At 34.9% G+C, this 27,752-nt stretch overlaps 1 protein-coding gene across 1 annotated transcript in view; it reads left to right on the top strand.

Moving 5' to 3' along the window:
- The first annotated feature begins 4,485 nt into the window (after nucleotides 1-4,485).
- Nucleotides 4,486-27,752, top strand: part of LOC111051705 (transcriptional repressor scratch 2) — a 198,101-nt gene continuing 174,834 nt past the window's right edge. The window contains exon 1 of the mRNA XM_039430634.1: nucleotides 4,486-6,698. Coding sequence (XP_039286568.1) covers nucleotides 6,551-6,698 — 148 coding nt within the window. The 5' untranslated portion in view covers nucleotides 4,486-6,550. The remainder of the gene's footprint in view (nucleotides 6,699-27,752) is intronic.

Below are 27,752 nucleotides of genomic sequence, written 5' to 3'. Positions count from 1 at the left end.
TTTGTTACATTTTTTCAAATTTTGAATCATTCATATTTTATACCTTTCTATATTTGTTGTATCTTTTCAAATGTTGAAATGAAATTCATTTAAATTCATTCATGCTCAAGTTATTGATAAATATTTTCCTCTCCTATCCTATCCCCTAAGTGAATTTGACATCTTCAAAATGTGTATTCTGATTCTTGTGAAGAATGAAACTTGACAAAAATTAAAATACATTAAAAAATTCATTTTCTGATATGTACATTGTGATACACATCTGATAGGTATATGATATGTACATAGTATACATATCAGAAACATACGGATACATATCTGATATAAATAATTTATGTATCAGATAGGTAGAAATGTCCGCTTTTGTGATATGTATCAGCATGTATCAGTGATACATAACCGATACGTGTCATTGATACATAACTATGATTGTGTGGGGCCTATTATTAAATTGTCTGTTTCAATAAAGTGTGTACTCCCGCTTCCCAATCAGACTCCTTTCCTATTAGTCTGTTCCCGTATTCCCTCCAATGCAGTTCACATGTTCTCTTCTCTATATAATAAGAGAGAGTAGGGTTGTGTTTGTTCGTTTGTTCGCATCAAAACATGTCAACTTGTGGATTGCATACCGGAAAAACGGGAATGATTTAGATCTCCAAATTTTGCACTCAGATTCTAAAAATATCAATCTCCTGCACCTGGAAGCCCAAATTTCAATTTTCCTTCTAGATTTTTCAGAATTAATGTTCAAATCTATGCTACCGTACATGAAGGTCCATAGGCTACATCGTTGCAGCTCAGAAGTGTGTGTTTTTCTATGAGGAGGTTATAATGCTTTTTCGCCACACTTGGATGTAATGAGCTGGTTTACGTGCGTCATATGGAGGCCGAAAGTGATTGTTTTCCGACCAGGCCGGTAAAACTTTACGGCCCTAGGGCTGTGAAATGACCTTGAATAACAGCTGATCGTGTCCGATCTCACAAAAGTCATAGAGATAATCTCATAACGACTGTAATAATCTATATAATTATGTATCGTGAATCGCGGTATCATGTCTATAATATATTTTATGAATTACTGTTTAATATTTATTATTGTGTTTTTGATATCAAACAATAGAATACGATGATATCTCCATAGCCTCAACAATATAATGTTGGCTGCATTGTCCATTGTCAGAAAGGTAAGTATCGCAAGTCTTTAAATTAGTTACCGTAATTTAAATTTCAATCAATTTTTTAGATATATTTTGAGACAAAACTGTGAAATATGCAATTATATTAATTTTTTAATCACATTATTTCAAAATAGTAATGAAAATTCTATTCATCCATCTATCCATGAGATATTGCACCAGGCGCAAAGCGCGAGCTATAAAAATTCAAACAATTATTCGAAATATTAATAGTATAAAAATATTGTCACTATTGTAAATTATTAATTAGTAATATCGAAATTAATTGACAGTGAAAGTTGTCATAACCAAGATTCAAACTATCAAAATAGGCTGTTTGAATTTCATTTATTTTTCAATTTCTTATATATTGGGAAGTTTTTTTTTGGTGTGGCGAAAAATAGCGTTCGCACCATGGGCAAAAATGTATTTCCGGCTCTCAATCTTTTCTAGTCCTCGGCCTACGGCCTCGGACTTAAAAACCGATTTCGAGCCGGAAATATCTCATTTTCGGCCCTAGGTGCGAAATATACTATTACAAGACTAATGTTTTCGAACGGCCGTCCAGCGTAAAATGCTAGCTTACAGAGCGGATCCTCGGTTCGATTCCCGATTCTTCTCAACTTTTTTGTTCTTAATTTTTTCCCTCGAAACGTATTATTATCAATTATTTTTTGAAGGAATTTGTTTTCATTACAACTGAGCTTGGATTTTATCAAATAATTATTTTTAATGTAAAATTTTGCCACCAGTACAAATGAAATGGTCATAGTCTTCATGCTGTAGGCCTATTATTGAATTTCATAAGAAAAACATTAATAGATCACAATAAAATAAGTAATATATTATATTCTTCAGTTATAATGTACTATTAGACACGAATTCGCAGTGAAACGAGTATTTTAAGTATTTTGTTTGGAATTGGGAAAACAAAAGGCTACCTGATTCAAATTGAGGAGGATCTAATCGATACTAAAATTTATTGATGTATTGCAAAAATCGATATGATTCTGTGAGGTTTTCGAGTATTATGTCTTCTTCAGTTTTCTATACTATAATGAAGGAAAGAACTGGCTTATACACGTAAGGAATAGGGAATTATGTTTGACGCATCATCACGTCTGAAATAGACTCAACTGATCAATTTGAAATTTTGCATATAGATTCTTAACTAACCGAGGATGGTTATTTATGCCTATTTTCAGTTCTTCAAGATTTCATTACGTCAAGTTTTCAATTTGTCATGCCTCCAGTTGTTGTACGGTATAGAAGCAGCTGAACATTTCTTTTAAAAGGGACATTAGATGATAGGTATGATTGGGGATCCTATTCAAATAAAAATAACTGATTTTCTGTCGCATCAAAACCGCACCGATTTCTCAAACCGTTCAAAAGTTATTCTCATTCAAAGATACTGATAAATCATGCATCTATCCATCATCTTTACTATAATAATGGAAAGAGCTGGCTCATACACGTACGTGATGTAGGAAAATTATGTTTGACACATCATCACGTCTGAACTACTGGACTGATTGATTTGAAATTCTGCATAAAGATTCTTCATTAACCAAGGATGGTTATAGGCCTATTTTCAAATTTCGAAATTTTTATTACGTCAAGTTTTCATTTTGCAAAGTTTTAAAATAGACCCTCGCGAAGCACGGGTTATCTACTAGTTTACAATAAAAATATCACCAAATCCCACTCAGATACCAGTCTTATTCCTTCCCACTCAGGTAAATTGCACCTAGTAGGGTGCTTCACAGCTTTCCAAGAAAATAAACTTACTAGTAATCGATATTGTTTTGAAAGAAAATCTCTTGAACCTCTGATAAGTATTCCACGAAATTCGAGTGGTGAAGCTGGAAATTACGTGAAGCCGAATTGCACGTGTATAATAGGGTGGGCTTTGACGTAGTGGCAGCACCCACGCTACTCCTGCATCTCCGATCCCTTTTACACCACACTTTCCACCTGATTCTTTATCTCCTACACTCATCCTCTTTCCCTCCCACTCGTTTTTCCTATCCTCTTCATTGACTGATCACTCCTTCACACTGGTACCTTTTCTTCTTCGTTCTCAACTACTCGTTTCAACTACATGCTCCCCCCTCCTTTCATTCTTCTGCCTCTATTAGTCATCCTCTTACCTTCCTGCTATCGTCTTTTCATTCTCTACTTGATTCTTCCTTTTTCACACTCATTCTTTTCCTCACCCCTCCTTACTCCTAACTTCATTCATCACGTCTCATTCTCATTCCTGCATCTTCCTTTTTCACCTTTCAATTATTTGCTCCATCCTCTGCTTCTTCCTACTTGTTTCTTATTTTTCATAACAATCCCTTCAATTATTGACCCTCTCTCTCCTCCCACTCTTACCTGATGGTTCTTGTTCATCCTAACCCCTCTTTTACTCATCACATATCTTATCCATTCTCTTCAGTTTTATCAATCCATGATTTTTGATAATCATATCCTTTCACTTCCCTAATATGTACATTCTTATGCTCTCTTTGTTTGTATCCTCTCACTCTATCTCGTACCTCATTTGATCGTTCCTTTTCTCACTCTACCATACCTCACCTACACTCACATTTACACCATCATCCTTGCCTTTATTTTCAACCTCAATCAATCCATGATTTTTAATAATCATATCCTTCCACTTCCCTCATATGTACATTCTTATGCTCTCTTTGTTTGTATCCTCTCACTCTATCTCGTACCTCATTTGATTGTTCCTTTTCTCACTCTACCATACCTCACCTACACTCACATTTACACCATCATCCTTGCCCTTATTTTCAACCTCTCTCACTCTCTCTACATTTGTAGCTTCTCACTCTGTCTCGTTGCTCCTCTGTACTCATTCATCTCTTTACCATACTCGTTCGTGTCCACGGACACTCTCTTCATATCTTCCTTCTCACACCATCTATGTTCGATTACTCTCACACTGTTTCAATTCTAGTCTCTCACACTCTGTTGTACCTTGTTTGGTCGTTCCTTCCCTGACTCATTCATCCTCTTCCTCACTCACTGTAACCTCTCACCTTCACTCATTCACAGCCTCTCTGTTGGGGGGCTGAGCGACAGGCACTTGTGGAGCGTGAGGCGAGGGATGAAGTTGTGTGAACAGGGCTCAGGAGGCAGAGATCGATAGGGGCAGTAACAGGTGTTGGCTGGCTCGGGTCGATAACTGGCGCGTCTTCTGGCCTCTGCGCATGTCTGAATCAGCTGTACGCATGCGCTCTGAGCCGGGGCGCGACGTTGTTTTGGGGTAGTGGGGGTGAGTTGAGTCAGTCGGCAACAGTCGGCTACGCTCACTTGTTCCGAGGCTTTGACGGGCCACCTTCTTTTCTACAGCCTGTGCTACTTTTGCTACTGTTCAACCACTACACCATACTAAACTCTGTGCGCGTTGTGCTCGGCTCGTTTGTGCGCGCGTGCTCTATCTCCTCTCTCGTCTATCCGTCTTGTCTGTCCGCTACGTTTTCGAAATTTCCGTCTTTTCTCAACTACCGGAAAGCCTTCAACTTCTCAACAACAGCAACAACGTAGAACAACAAAACGATCACCAGTTACGACGACAACACACTTGTGTACAACAACAATACTCGGTGAGCACAAGAACGCCGCAAGTCAGATGAGGATAACCGTCCGGTGGCTAGGAGGCGACCGTCAAGTGACTTCTACCCATCCACACCAACATCCTCGGCCGCCACCTCATCAGCACCACGCCAGGAGGTTAGCAACGCTTCCTCTTCCTCAATACTCCACGCTGACAACAGCTAACCGCAGCTTGCACTCGTCAGAACAGGTGATTAATGAAATATACATGCACACAGCAACAGGTAGTTTGACTCTACGCACTCTGTTGTTTGCTGTGTAAGAAGGTGCTGTTTTGCTCTCTCAACTATTAATTACCATACTCTAGAACTACTTAAACGTCTACTACCAACTTTTCTATTAAAACTTGTGAACTTTTCAATCAGGGAAGTTCGTTATATCTACCAACAATTGTGAACGATCTCTGAATCTATATCTCACTGATCTATCTCTGTATTGTACTTATCTTGTGAAAAACTGTTCTCGAACTTTTTTCTCTTGACTAGCTGTAGAACTAACTCTACTAACTTTGAACTTCTGCTTGTGAAAGCTCTATGCGAAACTGAAACGCCAATACTAAACTAATCAACGACCAAAGTTTTATTAATAGGGTACTATTTGTAAAATATTAGTGATAATAATTATTGAACGCATATATTCTGTAGTTTGAAATTAGATAGTGGGATAGTGCTACTGCCGCTGAATTTTGAATACATATTATATACGTCTTAATAGGAGATTCAACAGAACGGGTGCTGTGTATGTTTTTTGTTGTATGCTGTGGACTACGTATTTTCCAACGATTCTAAACAATATTTGATAAACTAACATCAGCAACATCTTTTGCACGGGACTATTCTACGTGTTGTGAATATATTACGTTTTGACATATAGTTCAACTTGAATATCAAAACTATAGTCTAATCAAACCTTAGCAACATTAGTAATAGTAAACAGATATTTTGAGAATAACTATACTTTAGAAGCTGCTTTTCTTGAAACACATCAACATAAACTAGAAAAAAATTAGTTGTCTTGAGTATCAGCTTCAATTATTGATAAATAGAATAGGCTTGAAAAAGTAATCGCTGCTCACTATGTGTGATAAAAATGAAAAATGAATAAGCAATAAAGTTAAGAAGATTAATTGATCCGATTGTGGAAGTTTTATCAGTTTATAAATCTTTTTCATAGCTTCCAATTCTTATCTTTTCAATAATTCAACTCTAAGTTGACGTTCGATTTATGAAATAAAATAGAAAGATTGAGTGAATGAATGATCATTATCGGACAGATAAAAGGAATATTTGTCAGAGAGATAATAAACTAAGACTTTGAATGAAAAACGAAAACCAGTCTGACAAATTCCAAACACGCTGTTTTTGTAGCTGTGTATATTCGTAGACGTCGTGATAAAAACGTAACCAAGTTTCACCAAATTTGAGCTTTAAATAGAACAATATTTTTTAATAAGTTTATCAGGAACATTTTGTATTTTTCATAAAGCTACTTTGAATTATTACGATCTAAAGGTGTGCTCGATTATGAATGGTATGGGCTGCTAATGAAATGCTTGGAATTAGCGCGTTGTGAGATCAGCTGATCCGGAAATAATATTGAACTGCTATTGTTGATTCAACCGATCTTGTCATGGAGATTCACACGTGGTCTCCTAGTGTTACAGCTTAGTACTTCAATTCGTCGTAATTTGCCAAGATTAATTATATTCGCGAGTGCGTGTGAGTGAAAGTGCACATACAACCATGCCGCGCTGTTACATGGTAAAAAAACAAAGCAACAAGTACCCTAGGAACAATGACAGTTGGGGTCGCAATTCACCAGAAGCTGTTGTTCTAGACAGCCCTAAGACGAAGACTGAACCGGCTTCTCATTACTATGAAGAAAATGATGGTGAGTTACATTGAAACAATTTACTCATATCTATTATGTTATCATAGAATGAACTATATTATAGTAGAATAACATGCAGTAATAAAAATTGCAGGCTCCAAACTGCAAACAGAATTGCAAAAGGTTACAGAATTTCAATCAATTCAAATGTTATTAAAGCATGGTTTTCCATTACTAAATAATGTGGGCCAAGTTTTCCGATGAGTCTATTAATACACGTCACATTACTGATATTAAAAATGAGAATTGTTGAGAATATTTAATCTCAATGAAAATGTTTAAAATCTAAACCACTGTATTTTGAAAACTTAACCCCATCCTCTGAATCTCATGAATTTATCTCTTACCGAACTTAAAATGTTCTGTCCCAAAAATTCAAACTTAAGGCGCTCATATCTCAAAAAGTAATGAACGGAAAAAATGTTTTCCTGGAAAACCTTTTTAAATTTGATAGCTTCATGATATACAAATCGAAAAACTTCGAAAAATATCACTAGTAGAAAGTTTATTTTCAGCCTTTGCACAGCCTTAACAGTGACTGTACATGTAAACAAACAATCCTCACGTCATCCACCATGTTTTATTATGATACTAACAAAATACTTGAGTAGACATAAAGTCGCATAAGCCTAATTGATTAAAAAAAAAACAATTCAATTTGTTCAGATATAGGAACACCGTATGAGAAACACGAATCATACTTAAAATTACATTTTAAAAGTTTATAACTTTTTGACCATCCCGGACTCAGTCCGTCCCCACAAAAAAAAACATCAGCTACCGATATTATAGGTTATCATTTCCGGTATAAATATTGGAAGGTTATTTCAGTATTATTTGTATTGAAATGATTTTATTAGAAATAGGATTTATATTCTCCTATCACTTTCAAGAGCAATTATTGGAATGAAATACCTACCAAATAACTTAATTTCTGTTGATTTGATGTTCCGATTGTTGTATCAAAGCTTTTTTAACCTTCTAGTCGTACCTTATTTTTTTCTGACGTTAGTCGTGACCCTGGGTCCCTGTGACCCGCTTCTTTCATATTGAATATTTCAATATATTTTAAGATGTAATGTTATTCTATGATTCTAATATGTTCAAGGGTTATTGATGAACGCAACGATCACTTATGTAAAACAGAAATCGATCTTTATTATAATTATAAAAATAAAACCTTGCATTTTTGGGGTAGTGAAAAGTAACGTTTTGTTATTATTTTATATAAAGTGAACAAACACTATGGTGATGAATACTATGATGGATCTTACATGCAACACTACTAGAAAGATAGGACAAAAATTGGAAGGTCATAGTTTACCCTTAGGGTAGTTTTTACCCTACCCTCAATTATTTCATGTTGCACAATCTTTGCAAGACTTATGAAATTATAGTGATGAATACTATTATAAATCCTGAAACCTACATGAAACACTACTGAAAATATTGAAAATATATAAGGTCTCATAAAGTTCACTTTTAGGGGAGGTTTAGTATTCCTGGGATCACCTGAAGTTCATTGGTTTCACTATCATCCCACTCAGGGTCAGTATTATTATCTTGAACTATGAATTTATTTTTAGCCTCACTAATGTCATTGAAATAGACATCTAGAAGTCAATTTGTACATTCTTCGAAGTCTCTGTTCAAAATAAACATATTGACTGTTTGAATCCAATCACTATTGCATAAAAATGTGCATTTGAAAATAACGAAAAAAGTTACGTTAGTCGTGACCTTTGGGTCCCTGGGACCCAGAAACGTCATTTCACGAAAACAACAAATCACAGAGCACTAACACTCTACATCAAGTTTAAGTGTCTACTGATATGAATTTACATGAGTCACAATAGACAGTGAAGCAAACGGAAGCAAAATTGCTTAAACAATTGCCTAAAACAAAAATTGCCCGGGTCCCTGGGACACGGGGACACGACTAGAAGGTTAACTAGCCGCCAAGAATTCAGGTTTGTGTGTAGTAATAAAAATGTGATCTTAGTTGTAGAATACAATTGTAACAGTAGAATTCGCTACACTCACTAACATCACTACTGACACACACAAACACACATACAAATTAGATTTAGAGTATAATGTTATAAAGGCAATACGATGGGTGGAGGACGTTAAGAAATAGAAGTTCTTTATATATTTGAGCTAGGATGCACGGTTAAAAAAAAATAAAAAATCTGAAACTTGAAATGTGTGTCGTGGTAGGGGGGGGTGGGGGTTAAATAATTGAATTACAAAAAATTCAAAATTTTCAACATGTGATGTATAAAATAAGACCGCCTTCGAGCTCTAGAAAATAAAAGTATCCTACACTTTTGAGCTAGGATGCACAGCTAAAGAGATAAGAAATCTGAAACTTGAAATTTGTGACTAGTAGGGGGGGATTATCGAATTCTAAATTTTTGAAATTTTGAACATTTGATACATGAAATAAGACCACCTTGGAGCGCTGAAGAATAAAGGTCCTCTACACTTTTGAGCTTGGAAGCACGGTTTAAAAGATAAAAAATCTGAGCTTGAATTGGGACTTGGAAAAAAAATCTAAATGCCAAAAATTAGAAAATTTTCAACATGTGATACATGAAATAATACAGCTTTGGAGAGCTGAGAAGAATGAGCCCAATTTGAACCTGATCTGATAAAGTATTGAAAAGTTAGGTTGAATTTTAGGGTAAAATTTCCGAATAAAGGGCCGCCATCTTGAAACAGGAATGAATTTAAGAATTTTGAATACATACGTTTCTGTGCCTTGTTTCAAAGTACTTGTATACCAAATTTCATCCAAATCGGACCATAACTGCGACTGTAACTGCGGTACAAACAGACAAACGCTGATTGACTTGAAACATAGAATTCACTTCGCTCATTCAATAATGTTAGGTTTTGAACGAGAGAGGGATTGAGTGAGTAGGAATGTAGTGCGATTCTATGCGTGCAAATGAGTGGGGATGGATTGTGCGACAAGGAGAGACCCATGTTGATAAAATATTCCCAGACTCATTTTTTCTCTTAAAACAACTTCCTCTTTGAAAAAGACACTGCCTATGGCGGGTACGCGCCACCTTAGTCCTCCGACACACCCAGAACCTGACAGGAGTGGACAGCGACTATCTCATCCATCGACACCGTACGCCAGCGACAGGGAGAGACTGTTTTGAAAGAGTCTCGAATTGGCGTGTGCGTTAGGCGCCAAAACCAGACACTTTTACATCCGTACAGAAACGACAAAGTCAGACACATCGAATCTCTGACACTTCAAAAACAAGACGGTCAGGTTATACTTCTTGGACGGACTGTACTACGCAGAGCTGTCTGGTTTTCAAACAATGGTATTGTTCTGATGAATCCCCACATGTAGGCTATTCTTAACAAGACCATTGACAATTTATTTCTGAAACCTATCACTCTTTTCTATCCCTCTTCGTAGTAATATCAGGCGATGACTTATCTTGTAACTGTATAATTCCTTTTTATCAGTGATCAGTCCTATATATCTATTTATAAGTCCTATATATCATTCCTATTTTGTGCAGTTGTCTCTCTTTTCTGCAGTTATTTGGAGCTTAAATAATAGAACTATCAGTAAATTTCTTGACACAAAACAAAAATAACTTCACTTAATAGGTCAATTGTCAAGATTAGTGAGTACACTGAAACTTCTCTATAATTCGTAGTTTTGTCATCAAAAACACTGTAATTAGTATTCCCATAAAGATAAATACACTAATATGCCATAGTAACTCCAGTAATGAGTTCATCGAAAATTATGCTACAGTAACTAATAACTCCAGTGATGAGGAGACCGAAAATCACATCAACTGATGAAGTGAATTGGAAAAAAGGGTGTTGTGATTTATCATTAGTAAGCTGGAATATTAATTGCATGCAATCACCACAATTTACCCATTTATTCATAACAGCTAATGCTATTTAAGAATAATCACATATACTGTCCTTAATGCCCCGAATTCAGCTGATTAATATACAAATTTTACATCAACTCGCTTTCGTTAATGTTTGTCTGCCTGTCTAGGTATTGTTTGTTTCCAACATAGCCTATATGTATTAGATATACAACTTGTGATAGCAATACCTTTAACGTTATAGTAATTGGTATTATTAGTTTAGGGATTTTGAATTATGATTGTGAATTATTTACCCATACGGAGTGAACTTTAAAGTTCTATGGATTCACATATAATAATATAACTAGAGACACCCTTGGTTGAAGAAATCGCTCATGAACAGTTGTATTGATCTCTGAAATCTTTTACAAGTATGTCAAATTAATATTTAACAATATTTTCTAATATTCATTCATAGAGGCTATATTATGAATTAATTATGGGCAATGATGGGATCAGTATCAATGATATAATTTTCTCGTATTTTGTTTTATCAGCCTCGATATTGCAGAACTTGATATATAATTCGTCACCCTCCAAAATTCGTATTAAATGCTTGGTCCCGTAAGCTACAAATTATATAGGTTCTACTGTGTTGAATGTAGTCTAGGCCTACTGGAGGGTTAATTACTCGAACATTGAGAATTTTGAATATAGTAAAATTATTCAGTATTGTTTTGCATTTTGAATGTCATTTTCAATACTGGAAGATATACAGTTATCATCTCCCAAAATAGCGGGAAAATGTTATTTTTTCATGATAATATTTTGATGATTGATTTTTCTACGTTTCAACGACGGGATTTGCTTTTGTCTGTATATGTATGTTGGCATGTTTGTAAATTAGCTTTTGATGATTACAGCTTGGCAATGCTCTCGGTTTTATTTATAACAGGTAATATTGCCATCGTAAATACACGCCAATCAGTCATTGGCCGTTTCAACACTTACGATTTCTCGTCACGGTACCGGTTTCTTTTTTCCGATGTCCGAAGGGCTAATTGGGGTGACATATTGACAATGAGATCGGTTTATAAATGCTGTACGAGGTCTACTGTTCACAGAACTACTAGCTACAAGTATTCAACTGCAGAAGTCGAAAATAGACATTTCATTTTACTCATGGAAGAGACACCCACCCTTATCTATCTACTTCACGTCTATGAAGATAACAATATCAAAGAAACAGAGTTGAAAGTACAAAGACATAGAGATGGGAATTTAGAAGTGAATGAATTGTTATAATTCAATTACTCAGGTATATTAAAACTGACTACTTTAGTATTTACCTGATTAATATTACCGCAATCATTATGTTTCAAATTCAAATTTGCGTTGCGTTGCTGTCACTCGGCTGCTCTCTGCACCTATTTTCTCGATTCATGCAATAACTTCAAAAAATTGACGTCAACAAACTTGGTGACTCAACACATCTGTCTCGTTTTCAACTGACAATGGCAAACTCTCTCGATCAGCTATTTTCAACTGACGATGAAAAACTCTCTTGATCAACTGTTTTCAACTGACGACGGAAAACTCTCTCAGTCAGCTGCTACTCGGTTGATGAATATTATTACCGTACCTAATTATTTTTAAGTTCCCTCAGTGAGTTATCCTGAACATGAGTCCTAATCCAAATGATGATTTTCGTATCACAAACTCTATATTTCAAACTATATACTATTATTTCAAACTTAATCAAAATCGTTGGAGCCGTTTTTGATTTCCATCAGACATACAAACAAACTAACAAACAGAAATTGAATACGATGATAAATACGTCTATAGTAACATCCATATATGGGAACGTCTGTTATAGTAGACTGCACTAAACTTATCCGATGTTAGTTGGAAGAGCTGAGTACCACCTCACCCCTTACCATAAACTTAGCCAATTCTTCAGGTGTACTGTATTATGAAAATATCAATATTAATTCTTACTTATAATCAGCTGCCTTGGGGGCCTAGGCCCCCCTCAAGGATCAGATGAATAATGAAAATGCGGGTCTATCTACACGAATCCTTAGAGTCTCATAATGATTTAATACTTTTCTTTATCAGCAGTAGTATAATTCCTTCTACAGTATCAACAATGTAGCAAAATTGCCTTGAAAGTAAGGATACGGTACAGAGTGATAAATAATATATTTTTCTCTGTGGTATAGTTTGAATACAGAATGGGTACACTTATTGATCAGAGCACAATAAGTGAGTCATTGAATAAATTTCAATGTGAGAATTAACAAGTTGCAAGATGTCACAGTGAAAGCAAAAGAAAGGGCACAATCAGACAATCAAAAATGTATGTAAGGGGTTGTTGAGAATTATGGGAACAGCTTGATGTATCTTTAGCTTTCTAACTGAAAGTTATTTCCCAATTGGAATATGATCCCCAATAAAATTGTTGAAATTGTCATTGTAAAAGAAAAATTTATCTTTTTCCATGATTTTTAAGAAATCTGTTTCAGTGTATTCCTACTCTAGGGCCTCTCTGTAGACCCATATTTCTAATAAATATTCCATGATTGAATTAAATAACTAATAATGTATAAGTTTGTATTGATACTTCAACCACATTTGTATAAAATTGGAAAAAATGAAGCATATATTAACATCTTCTAATGTAACATTTATGGGGAAAACCCAGGTCCCTCTATCCTTTGGGGGTATTCCTCCCCCCCCCAATACCTCTTGGTTTTTGCCCCCCCCCCCTTAGCAGTTTGGTGAAATGGCACCACTGAAGTTGAATGAAATCAACTTCAATTATTGTATGGTAATTGTATGGCAAGATTACGATACTTATGAGCTCTACTTAGAGATGGATTGTGAAACAAGATAATTGTGCTGGAATGTAATAAACTGTGATATTTTCATGATTATATAAAAGCAATAAGCCATTCGTTTCAATCATTGAGAGAAAAACCAATAAGATGCTCATATTATCTTCTCAAATCTTAATACATTAACAATACACTACCGGTAATTCACGTGTAAATAATACTGATGTGGTCGATTTCAATGAACATTAAATGAAATGTTTGTTTTCTTCTAAATGTCTATACTTGAGCATTCTGTTAAATTCGAACAGAGATCACTTTTACGGAGTTTTCTCAGATGATGCAGCAATCACTGAGGAATATCCAACACATGACTCAATAATCCAGGAGAGAGTCATCTAAAATTAAAACTATTAGTGCAATATTGCTAAATTATTAGTGTTTTTCAATAAATTATTAATCCCATAAATGTCTCTCAATTAAATGATAAGTTATGGAGTTCCAAATATTATAATATTTTTCGCATTCCCATTTTTCTTTTTTTATATTTGAATCGGTTCATTTGGGTCACTCGTTGTTTAGTCGAATATAGTAGTATTTAATAGTATTATTCAGGTATATCTATCACATAAATCTCTCTCAGCAGCTACTATATAAACGCTTAAAATAGGTTGCTAGGGAACGATAATGATAAGAATATGTGATGAATAATCTATCCTGTTCTAGGCGAGCAATATTTCTGTATCACAGATATCCAAAAACTTCAACACTAAAATGTGAATATCTTTGAAACGGTTTGATATATTTATGAGCGATTTCCACCATTCATTGTCTCTTGAAATTCTTTATTATTTGAATCTTGTATTAAAACCTTCCCATAGAAAATTTTTGATTCAATGTGGCGGAACGAAGATGGCAGACCAAAATTATTTTGAAGCTACCTACAGAATTTTTTTTCAATTTGAATAAGGATCCCAGTGGAGTCCACTGTTATATTATCTTTGGAAAAGAAACATTAAGCTGTTTTCCTATTAATATTACGCTGTAGGCCTACGTGAATCCATAGGACTTCATAGGTTTCTCCGTATGGGTAAATGATTCAGAATCATAATTCAAATTTTGTTAAATCAATAATACCAACGACATAGCAACTGACATCACAATTTGTATCATTAATATTACGCGTATGCTACTGAAGGATAATAGTCAGGCAGACACACAGGAGCAAGTTATTTTGTCTCATGCAGTACTTTCAATGTTACTTTCATATCCTGAAAAAGGACGAAGAAGTGAGTAAAATATTTTGTTGTTCAACGAACTTGACCTGTAAAAAGGTTTGAAGAGTGCGTGTTCAAAATTTGAAGCTGATCGATCAACTCTTTCTAAAGTTATTGTAGTGCATTCAAACGAACAAGCAAACCCACAGACTGGCAACAGCTTTGAACTTGAGTAAAAAGTAAGAACTTGCTAACGCTCGTTCAACAAATATTATTGAGAGGACAACGGGCGGTATTATCAAGTTGGGAGCACATAACTTGAAGGAGTCAAATTATTTAAGTGTAGGGGATTGTATATTTCACAAGAGAGTGTGGTTCTGAGGGATATAGGCCTATAGTGAGAAAGTGAAGAAGTGAGGATTCAATTGGATTGCAGTTTTAGTTTTTTTTTTTTTTGCACGGCCGGCCCTCTCTCACATTCAACCATCAACCCTCCAGTACGATGCTACATCAACTATATTATACAATCCTTCTCGGTGGAATGGGGGAATTCACAATATTACAAGCAAGAGTAGATAGTAATGAATATTATTGACACAAAGAAATTTACAAATCTATGCATGGGAAAGTCAAATTCAAGATAGGTTGTAGATAATTATGTCTGAAGCATTGTATGAAATAATAACAAAACCCTGAGGGGTTTTGAAGAAAGGAGAGCATTAGCACACAACCGGGTAAGAGAGAGAGTTAGAGAGAGAAAGAGTGAGAGAGAGAGAGAGAGAGAGAGAGAGAGTGAGTGTGTGTGTGTGTTAGACAGAGAGAGAGTGTGAGAGAAAGGCGCAGGAGTGATAGAGAGAGGGTGATGGAGGGGGAGAGAGAGAATGAGAGAGGAAGCAATAGATCTAAATAAGGTTGAGATAAGAGACAATGTCACACAGGAGTATTGTCACACACACTTCTACAGTTACACTAAGTTCTAAAAAGAATATTTCAAAGAAAGTACAGTCTGTGCCAAAATTGAAACCAGTTTACTTCCAAGCTATTCTGCCAGCTTAACAGACATAAGCGTCAAAAGCTGATAGCGACAACCAGAGACTGTTTCCCAGGTAGAGAAATTAGTCACGGACTCGCCCCGCCAAAACAAGACTCTTCTTTTTCAGCACAAGAACGACAAAAGTAGCCACCGCCAAAACAAGACACTTCTTTTTCAGCACAAGAACGACAAAAGTAGCCACCGCCAAAACAAGACTGATTTTTAGTGCTAGGATGGATGTGTCTGACTTTGACGGTGGTGTATCCTGACATCGCCCCGCTATGGCCCTACCGAGGATAGTTTAATGAACTTGTGACCGTACTGCTTGCTGATTACTTGGCTCTCCATAGCCAAATAGTATTCATCTATACTTATAAAATTCTTATCTCACTGACTCACTGATCACGATTTCTGGAAAACTACTGGATGGATTGCAACAAAACTTAGAATAATAGCTTCCTTATACGTCCTAGGTGCTCACTAAGAAATCTTTTGGCGATATTTCAACTCCAATGGCCGTTAGCACAGTGTAAGTTTAAGCTAAAGCTCAAATCAAATCTGGATTTTTTTTTTGTTTGAACTAAAATTCCGTTTGCACAGTATCAGTTTAAACTCTGTATTGAGTTCAAACTCTGGGAAAGTTTAAGCCTCCAAAGCAGGAGGTTTAAACCAAATAATTTGGATTAACTTATTGACATCTGTGAAGATTTGATGGGGAAACAGCTGATAGTAAATTATTTCTTGACGGCTGTTTTTAATGCTTCTGTAGACAATAATTATTATTAATTTAGGTTATAGTGAATCATTATTTGAATGTAAAAATAATTGTAAAGGAGGAATTGATAGAAGTTTTTAATGCGATTTATAGAGATGACTGCGAAGAAATTTTGAAACTGAGAAAAATTGGGCAAAAAACAAATAATTTAAATTTCTGGGATAGAACACTTTTTCAACGGTTTTGAGTACAGCAACTGCAAATTTAGTATTTTGATTAAATAAACCACTAGATAGAAATTAAGACAATTTTCAACAGTGGTCTTCCATTAGAAAACATGTTTTTAATAACAAATAATCAAGATATATTGTTTTCGAGAGATTTCTAATAAATGAGGAAGACCGTAGTAGATTCAAGCGTAACAAAATAACTTTTTAATCTTACATTCTAAAATATATTTTCTGGTGCCAACTAAACATAAGCTTTTAAAGAATTTCTTGATCGCTTTTCACTTTCATAACCGTACAGCTTACAGCTCTGTGGATTTTGAACAAGAACAAGAAAATACTAAAATAGTAGCTACATAACCTCAATTTATTGATTGTTTGTAAACAAATAACAAATTTCCTGTAAAAATCAGCCTTCCTGATATTATAAACGATGACATTCTATTACCAAACTTAACGTTAAACTAGTTTAACTTAAACTGGATTAGTAAATGCACTGAGAAAACCGATTCAAGTTTAAACTTTCAGATTAACATGAACTCGATTAACTTAATCGAGTTTAGCAATCCATACTGTGCAAACGGCCCTAAGGGTGGTTTTTAAGGGTTCAAAGTTCGTCTTTTAGCATGTATATTCTTCTTCTCCCTATCTCTTGATTGAAATGTCCATATCATATGTTACTATAAAACTATAATCTAGAGAGAGTACCTCTTAGAAACAGTTGATAACTAGCGACCAATTTAATAATCTTGTGAGGTCGGCATTAAGTTTAGATGATTTCATTAGTTTGGCACCAAGTTGAAGAATTAATTGAAATGCATTTATCGAGAACGACCTGATTGGGCACTGCTGCTTCAATCAGAGCTACTCCTGGGAGTATAGATATTTTTTATTTTCCATAAAACAAACTTCCATGATGGGAGTTGCTTCTATCAATAATTGATCCTATTCTATCAAGACTAATTCTGTTTGTATATCTGACAGATCGCGAAAACTGCTTAAAGGGATATTTTAAAAACTTCAGAAGTGTCCGTTGTGGAACCTGTTTGTGAAGAATGAGGAAATTCGGCCAAAATTTAACTTGGGCGAAAGAAAGGGGTTATTCATTAGAACGGCCAAATAGCTGTTGTTGCTTTTCCTAATTCACATTATATATATCTTGCATAGGAGTAAGGCGCTTTTCCCATGAATCAATTATTCCCAAACATTGATTGTTTTACAAAAGAAAATATAAGGTAGCTTTCGATAAAAATATTGGAGAATATTTATAACAGTTGACTGTCATTATTCCTCATTAATAGCATCAATGATCCCCTTTCAAACAATGCTGACACATTGATGTGAATCTAATCATAATCTGGTTACTTTAGATCAGATGAAGAAAATAATGTTGATGATCGTTACTGCTTCAATTTCAATCATGTTTGACATTCTTGCTTTTGATGCCAGCTGTTATTATTATGTGAAATAAGCTCTCATTGAATGGAATCATAATCATTGAAGTCAATAATATACTAAGAAAGCAATTTGTTGTTTGTGTGTTTGTGGATATATGTAGGTCTATGTATGTCAGACGGATCTCGAAAATGGCTCTTACGATTTCGATTAAATCCGGAATATAATGTGCTTGCAACAAAAAACATTATTTTGGAACAGGTCTCAACTCTGGGGAAATTCCTTGAACTTCCTTGAGAAAAGATTATTAGTCCCTCAAGTAGCAGCAGATCAGAACGTAAGAGAGTGTGAGCAAATGAAAAACATTATAATAGCTGTAGTTGAGTTACCAAATTTGGCGACCTTATTTCAAACATTGCAGTATTCATGGAACATCTCGAAGAATAGATTCAGAAAGTGACCGGATAATAGCAAAAGAAATTTAAAATCGATCTCTCCAAACATATGGTAGTTAAATGTAATGTTCATTGTGAGGTGATAGAAATGCGACTTATTTCTTCAGCTCCTGTTGTATTGGTTCCTCTGTTGCTCTATTTTTGTACGCAGCCATGGCCTTGAGAGAGCCAGTTGCACTGTCTGTTTATTCATAATGTGGACTAAATACCACGAGAACCAATCAGAGAAGCCTTCTATTGAAAAAAGCCTGCTCTGATCAATTCTCATGATGTTTAATCCTGATTGAAATTGAACATGCTTTTGTGCTACTGGGCCTGATATTTTCATGTTTCAAAATCAGCTAAAAACTAAATCGAAAAAAAAAATTCCATCAGCTGCTCCTATTTCCTTTCATTATGTTATTACAACACAAGACAAACCTATTGATATTGATAGATCACAAGTAAATTCTAAAGTTGTCAATTTATATAGGAATTAAATTGTGTTACATGTTAGTTTACATCCAAATTTCCATCCCTAAGCTCTTGGTTTCAAGCTAAGATCGAAGAAAGAAATCATATAATGGTAGTCAATAATCAAAGTGATTGAATAAACTCTATACAGATTTATGCAAATCCACATTGAAATGATCCCACTTTAATATTCATGATTGTAGAGTTTAGGACATGAGAAATCAGCCACAATAAATGTTATACTATTATGAATGGACTCTTACGTATGAATGGACTTCCATGGAAGAAATAATCAGTGGATTGGCTGCTTTTACACTTTTGGATAAGTGAAATGAAAAGTAAGCGACAGGCTATGCCAAAAATTCCAGAATAAGCAAGAGGTCCATGGATACCAGAGCCATCAAATTCCGAATCAACTTAATTTGGAATTTAATTTTCAATTGCCAATGCAAAAAACACATGATCACTCCCAATTTGATTACTGTCAACGGGAAATATCAATTACCAATGAATAAAGTCGAGGGCGACTCTTAAGCCCCGCCCCATATCCTACAAAATTCGCTGCAATTAGACTATTCTTCTACAGAGCACTTCCAACACATCAATTAATTATTTGGATGATTAGACTTAATCATTCACATGCAAAGTTGTGGCCTAAACTCAAAAACGATTATAACAATTTTGGTAGGATTTAGATTATAAATGTTTCACAAAAATAATTTTATCTTCCAATTCCCGTAGCAAAGCACGGGTGCCCTGCTAGTATATTATATAAGTTTAAAAGTATTATATACTCATATATTATATAAGCTTGTATTGCACACCCATTCACAGTGTGGATAGTCCTGATCAGCTGTTCAAATAATATTTTAATGATGACTAGCAGGTGACCCGAGCTGTAGAACGGGGGAAATTTGGTGTAGTGAAAAAATGTAATCTCCATATGTCCAGGAAACATGAAAAATTTATTATTCATTCATTATTACCTTCCTTGCCCTATTACCATAGGTAAGGAAAGTATTGCTTTCCGAAAAAATGAAGGTACCCCAATTTCTAAATTTCTATACGTTTCAAGGTCCCCTGAGTCCAAAAAAGTGGTTTTTGGGTATTGGTCTGTATGTGTTTGTGTGTGTGTGTGTGTGTGTGTGTGTGTGTGTGTGAGTGTATGTACGATGTATTATCTATCGGAATGACCGAAAGTGGTTTTTGGCTATTGGTCTGTGTGTGTGTGTGTGTGTGTGTGTGTGTGTGTGTGGTGTGTGTGTGTGTGTGTGTGTGTGTGTGTGTGTGTGTGTGTGTGTGTGTGTGTGTATGTGTGTGTGTGTGTGTGTTGTGTGTGTGTGTGTGTGTGGTGTGTGTATGAGTGTATGTGCGTCTTTGTACACGATATCTCATCTCCCAATTAACGGAATTACTTGAAATTTAAAACTTAAGGTCCTTACAATATAAGGATCCGACACGAACAATTTCGATCGAATGTAATTCAAGATGGCGGCTAGAATGGAGAAAATGTTTTAAAAAACAGGGTTTTTCGCGACTTTCTCGAAAACGGCTCCAACGATTTTGATTAAACTCATACCTAAAATAGTCATTGATAAACTCTATCAAATGCCACAAGTCTCATATCTGTAAAAATTTTCAGGAGCTACGCCCCATCTATGCAAAGTTTGATTTTAGATTCTCAAGTATCAGGCTTCAGATACAATTTAAACAAAAAATTCTGAGTGGAAAAGATCGAGCATAAAAATCTCTACAATTAATGTTTTGTAACATACTCACTTAAAATTGGAAAAAAACACGAAATTCGAGAAAATGTTATTATTTCAATATTGCAAACTGTTGGCAACTGTTGATTCTATTGAATCATATTCACTATGAAGAGATAGAAGACTTCGTGTGTCTCCAGTGTTATTGTCTTGTCACCAGCTGTCTTGGATCTTTGAATAGTAGACATTTATGCGCGTGAACACTAGCGTCAAGTGATAAATTTTCATAACGGCAAGGAAAGTTGCGTGAGTGCACCACACCAGATTTTTTCAATTATATCTCGGCTCATAGGCCACATAGAGCCTTCTGGCTTCCACTAGCTGATTCGTACCATGTGACACTACAATTCAAGTAAAATTTTGATTGAAGGATTCAAGGATTTAAGGACGATAAACAGAAAAGAGTGTGAGTTGTTCATGATTCTACTGTTTCGAACCTTCTATATTAAAATCCCATCTTAACTTCATAGAGAGGTGTGGGCTAGGAGGTAGAGAGTCTGCTTAGCACGCTGATAGTATAGGTTCGATTCCCTTCATATCCTCTTTTTTTGCAAACAATTTCAATAATAATTTTCTCCCTATCATTCATATGATTCTATCATACAGCTGTAGCAGAACAAGTAGGCTAGTGCTGAATTTATTTTTGCAATAATTGTGATTGATGTATTTTGTTTGATTTAGTGTTGAGAGCTACACTCTCATCGTTACAGGATCTCTCTGTCGAAAAAGCCATAAGCATAAATAAAAAGATAAACTACACTCTACGTGGAAAAATGTAAAATTTAAATGAATCTAACAATCTTCGACTTCCATTTTGATTAGTTCAGCGACTGGGAAATTCTCAAAGTCTCTGTGTGGTCTAGAACTTTCTTCTAGGAGACTTTGTTCACATTTTCAGATAGTGAATAATTTTAATTGAAAACTAAAAAGATAAAAAAAACAATAATTTGAAAAAATATCAACACTTTTATAAATGCACTAAAAAGAAGAGAATAACTTTTTTGATCACACAATGGTTAAAAAAAATTCACTTTATATCCCTGAAAAAATTTCTAATTACAAGTCAAACGATAAAAAGTGTGGCTTAAACTTAGCGAAGCTCGGTACCCCGATATTGAAGCTCAATCAAGTTTGAGCCACACTTTTTATCGTTTGACTTGTAATTAGATTTTTTTTCAGGGTTATAAAGTGAATTTTTTTCAACCATGTGTGATCAAAAAAGTTATTCTCTTCTTTTTAGTTCATTTATAAAAGTGTTGATATTTTTTTAAAATAAATGTTATTTTACAATATTTTTGGTTGGACTTCTATAGAAACTCTTTCCCGTATGTTCTGTGTTTGACCTGCGAAATAAATATCACACATGCAAAGAAAAATGAGTAAAGAAAGTGTAAGAAAGTGTAAGAGTAAGAAAAATCTTATCAACAATTCAGCAGAGAAAATAAGTTTCTCCATGTATTTAATAGTATTTTAAAGTTTATAAAGTGATAGAATTGCAATTGATATTATTGAAAGTCGCTGATACTCAAGGTTCCAAGGTTGGTTTTGAAACAGCTATATCTAATATTCAAATTGAATTGAATTTAATTCAATTTCCCAGACCATCTATTGACAATCAACAACTATGAAAACATTAAATTCATCTTTGAAACACTGATTCAATCTACCTATTTATTTTAATTTAACACTTTACTGATAGATATTACTACCAAAATTGATTAAGAAGAATATGTTTCCGGAATAATAAATGCTGTATGACTAAGCACATAGGAAGTCCGTATTGAGTATGGATTGTCATATGAATTCCACCATTATCATTGCTAGGTAAAATTAAGTATTTATCTATTTATACATTGCTACATGAAATATCATTCTTAACTATGAATTATTGGGAAAGGAACAACAGGCTTAAAGCCCAAAACGGTTCATTTCCCAAATTTAGATAGAATTTGTCCAAAACTAGGTTATGTTTACACTTCATGCTTTTTGTCCAATTTTGAATCCAAAATATATTCAAAAACTAGGAATTTAGAATTAAGAAAAGTTGAAAACCAAATTAAATAAGAATACTTCACTAAATTACCACTGATAACTGAAGAATACTGTAAAATAAGCTCATCTTGATAGAAGAACAAGGTTCAAAACTCAACTTCACATCAGAATTTTCGATTCTTTGATAAGATTAGATAGAAAATTGTAATGGTAGCGGAGTTGGAAGAATTGTAAATACGATAATAAATAGGTAATGGTGAGAAAGAATGATAGACGCTAATAGTTCTGGTGGGTGTGATTCAACATGAACAGCATTATTACTATAAAATTTAATGAATTGGGCTATAGGCTATTGCTAATATATTATTGAGTTATTTGAACACAGTGGAGTAGCTAATGTGAAGTTGGGAATAAGAAATTAACAAAAAGTTATAACCTATTCTTGTTATCCAATGAAGTATAAGATTATATTGAGAAATGGGTAAGTTTGAAAATGGGTTAAGTTGTATAATATTAGGTTATGACAAAATTATTGGGACTATGTGAATTGGAATAGTTGTAGGGAGTTCATAGAGTATAAATCATTATAAGTGGAAAGTACAAAACAGAAGAGGAAGGGCTTGGAAATGGACAGTTGGTAGTAGGAAGTTTACACATGAATGAAGAGGAAGAATCACTGGATCATCTTTAGCACATAAAATAAAACACTTTAAAGTTTGTAATATAAATAAAAACAGGAGACACGAGACATGAATAGATTGAAAACTCCTGAAAACTTACATTATGAACGAGAACTATCAAGAGCTGATTCCCTTTTTTCAACCGTGCAGAGAGTGGTACAGTTTTAAATCCAACGGTTACGACCACAGAGCACGGAGAGTCAATTGTAGCTGTGGAGACCACAGATTACGTGGTACAGACAGATAGAGAGACAAAGGGGTACAGATTGAGGGGATATTATGGGGGGTATTTAGGGGGCGTTTACAAACGGGAGATTGAGATTTAAATGGGTAATTGAAAATGAAAGGTGTGGCTTATGAATTGATAGAAAAGAGGAAATTTAAAATTAGAAATTGAAAAAGAATCAGAATAAAATTAGGAAGAGGAATTATAGAATTGAATTAGAATGATATATTTATTTTTTTATTTTTCTTGAAATTTAATATATATTTGATAGCTGTGTAATTTATTATATGCAATTTATTTCAATTTAATTGAACAGTTGGTGTAGAGTTGATAGCTATGGTACTATTGCTGTCTGTTGAGACCAGGACTGGGAGCAGCTCCGAGCACCCAAATGAAAGCTTAATTTTTCGTCTTGACATCTATGATGGGGTCAGTGGGAGGAAGGTTGGCAAGGACTTTGACTTTAAAGTATTGGTCAAAGTTCTTGTTGTGCTCAGAGTCATGAGTTGGGATGGGTAGGGAAGTATTATTTTTGAAGGGAGCCCTGTGATTGTTGATCCGGTGGTTTAGGGCAGTGGTGGTTTCAACTATGTGGAAGGCAGGACAGAAGTTGCAGGAAAGGAGGTAGATGCGATTTTTGGAGATGCAATTACTGGATTGATGGATGTGATGGGTGTAGTTGGTGATAGGACTGGTGAAGGAAATGGAAGAATCAGTGATAGGACAGGTTTTGCAGCGGGGACGTTTGCAGGGTAGGGTACCAGGCGGAGTTGAGATTTCATCAGAGGTGAGTGATTGGTTTTCACTGAAAATTTCCTTTAGGTTGTGAGGTTGCTTATGAATGAGGGTTGGTGGTTGCTGGAGAAGGTGTTTGGTGGAGGGATTGGAGGAGATGACATGGAACAGATCTTCAAGGACAGGTTTGAGGTTTTCGTTTCCTGGGAAGTACGTGGTACAGAGCTTTGGAGTTTGTGGGAATTTTTTGTGGTTGGATTAGTGCCAGTTTTGGAGGTGATTTGTTTCTGTAACAACCTTTTAGGATAGTTACATTTCAGAGGGGATTGGTGGAGTTTGTGAGGTACTGGTCAAGATGGTGGGGATCACTGCAAATTTTTTGGCCTCTGATTAAGAGGGAACGTGGGAGAGATATTTTGATGTGGTGGGATGGTAACTCTCATGTCAATTCAATCCTTTCCAACTCCAATACCTTATCCACCAATACTTTCACCAAATCCACCCACACTCAACAGTTCTCACACTTTGAGAGTTGCCATCCCTACCACATCAAAAGATCCCTTCCATGTTCCCTCTCAAATGGAGGCCAAAATATTTGCAGTGATCCCCACCATCTTGACCAGTACCTCAAAATCCTCTTCCGATCCCTCCTGACATGTAACTATCCTGAAAGGTTGTTTCAGAAACAAATCTCCTCCAAAACTGGCACTAATCCAACCACAAAAAAATCCCAAATCCTACAAACTCCAAAGCTCTGTACCACCTACTTCCCTGGAATCAAAAACCTTGAACCTGTCCTTAAAGATCTGTTCCATGTCATCTCCTCCAATTCCTCCACCAAACACTTTCTCCAGCAGCCACCCACCCTCATTAATAAGCAACCTCCCGGCCTCAAGAAAAATTTTCAGTGAAAACCAATCACTCACCTCTGATGAAATCTTAACTCCGCCTGGTACCCCACCCTGCAAACGTAGCTGCTGTAAAACCTGTCCTATCACTGATCCTCCCATTTCATTCACCAGTCCTATCACCAACTACACCCATCAAATCCATCAATCCAGTAATTGCATCTACCTCCTTTCCTGCATCTTCTCACCTGCCTTCTACATAGGTGAAACCACCACTGCCCTAAACCACCGGATCAACAATCACAGGGCTTAACATACATCAATCCAGTAATTGCATCTCCAAAAATCGCATCTACCTCCTTTCCTGCAACTTCTGTCCTGCCTACTACATAGGTGAAACCATCACTGCCCTAAACCACCGGATCAACAATCACAGGGCTTCCTTCAAAAATAATACTTCCCTACCCATCTCAGCACATGGCTCTGAGCACAACAAGAACTTTGACCAATGCTTCACAGTCAAAGTCCTTGCCACCCTTCAATTGAATTGAAAAAAATTTCATATCATAATAAATTTTACAGCTATCAAATATATAATTCAATCTCAGTAGAAAAAAATATCATTCCAATTTAATTCTATTAATCCTCTTTCTGACTCCAGTCTAATTCTTTCTTGATTTCTAATTTTAAATTTCCTCTTTTCTATCAATTCATAAGCCACACTTTTCCTAGTCCATCACCCATTCAAGTCTTAATCTCTCGTTTGTACCCGCCCCCTGAATACCCCCATAATATCACGTCAATTTGTACCTCTTTTCTCTCCATCTGTCTGTACTGCATAATCTGTGGTCTCTACAGCTACAATTGACTCACCGTGCTCTGTGGTCGTAACCATTGGATTTCAAAGTGTACCACTCTCTGCACGGTTGAGAAAGGGTACTCAGTTCTTGATAATTCCCGTTCATAATGTTAGTTTTCAAGTGTTTTCAATCCATTTATGTCTCGTGTCTCCTGTTTTAATTCATATTACAAGCTTTAAAGTTATTTCTGCTATGTGCTAAGAATGATCTAGTGATTTTTCCTCTTCATTCATGTGTAAACTTCCTACTACCAACTGTCCATTTCCAAGCCCTTCCTCTTCCGTTTTGTACTTTTCTCTTATAATGATTAATACTTTATGAGCTCCTTACAACTATTCCAATTCACATATTCTATAATTATCCAATAATTATGTCATAACCTAATATTATACAACTTAACCTGTAATCAAACTCACCCATATCTCAATATAATCTTATACTTCATTGGATAACTGGAATATGTTAGAACTTTCTGTTAATTCCTAATTCCTGATCCCCTGTGTTGAAATAACTCAATAAATAATATGTTCTCACTCTGTGTGTAGTTGAGAATTTGATATTGTGGTAATTTTTCATATTGAATGAGAAAGACTAAGAAATTGTCAATAAGAATCTCTGGTCTTTGACAATTTCTTAGTCTTTTTCATTCAATAATATTATATCAGCAATAGCCTATAGCCTAATATAAGATTTATTATATAAGTATCAAATGAAGAAGACTGAGAAATTGTCAAAAAACCACTGATTTATTGATAATTAGAGAGACCGGTTTCGGTTATTACACCATTGTCAATCTCTGATAAACTCTGATTATATAAGATTGATAATGTTTAAAAATGTAAGAGAGAGTTCTTTTCCTTTGTATGTAAATTTGAAAATAATGCCTATCAAAAATTTATTCGTTTTTAAAGTTTTAAAATTGTTTTATTTGAAAAGCGGAAACTGTGGTACGGGAAATCTTTATTACAATATGAGAAGCGTTAACCAGCTACTGTGTAGGACACCAAAGGTGAGCAGGGAAATTTTTAGGCACTCGTTTATGTACTTAGGACCTTATATTTACAATAAATTGCCAATTGAATTGAGAAGGTGTGATTCCTATATTATCTTTTGTGAGAGAGCAAAGAGCTGGTTATTTACAGTGAACGACGTATGGATGGTTAGAAATGTTGTTAGATAATGGTGCAGGTTGAGCTAGCATTGTTCAACGGCACCATTCTCATAAAAATATTATTATTCAATTGAATCACTATTCCAAAGGCATGTACGGTATTATATTAATTATTACATTTAAATGCATTTCATTTATTCCAGTTTTTGGTTTTATGGGCTGTTTCAATTTATTTGTTTTTTTATCTCATGCGCTACAGGCAGTAGTTTCAGTATAGTTTTAGCAATCTTAATCACCTAGACTAGACTCACAGCTTTTATTTTTATTTTTTTTCATACAAGTTTATTTTTATTTTTATTATTTAAGTTGATAATGTTTTTATTTTGTTAATTATACTTTGATTATCTGATCACACAACTGGATACGTGATCAGTATAATTTCCAAGATACTATTTAATTTTTACTTTTGTAATTTGTAATTTTAGGAGGGAATAAATTCATTTATTCATTCATTTATTCATATTATTGACTCACCTGTCTGTTATCCTATTTCATTTATTCCAATTCTTATAACCTAATACATATTCAATTTTCAATTTCATTTTCAATTTCAATTTATTAAAAACACACAAAACAAAATTACA

This window comes from Nilaparvata lugens, chromosome 6, assembly GCF_014356525.2.
Source record: "Nilaparvata lugens isolate BPH chromosome 6, ASM1435652v1, whole genome shotgun sequence".
NCBI classification, from domain to species: domain Eukaryota; kingdom Metazoa; phylum Arthropoda; class Insecta; order Hemiptera; family Delphacidae; genus Nilaparvata; species Nilaparvata lugens.
This window is presented reverse-complemented; position numbering and strand designations above follow the sequence as displayed.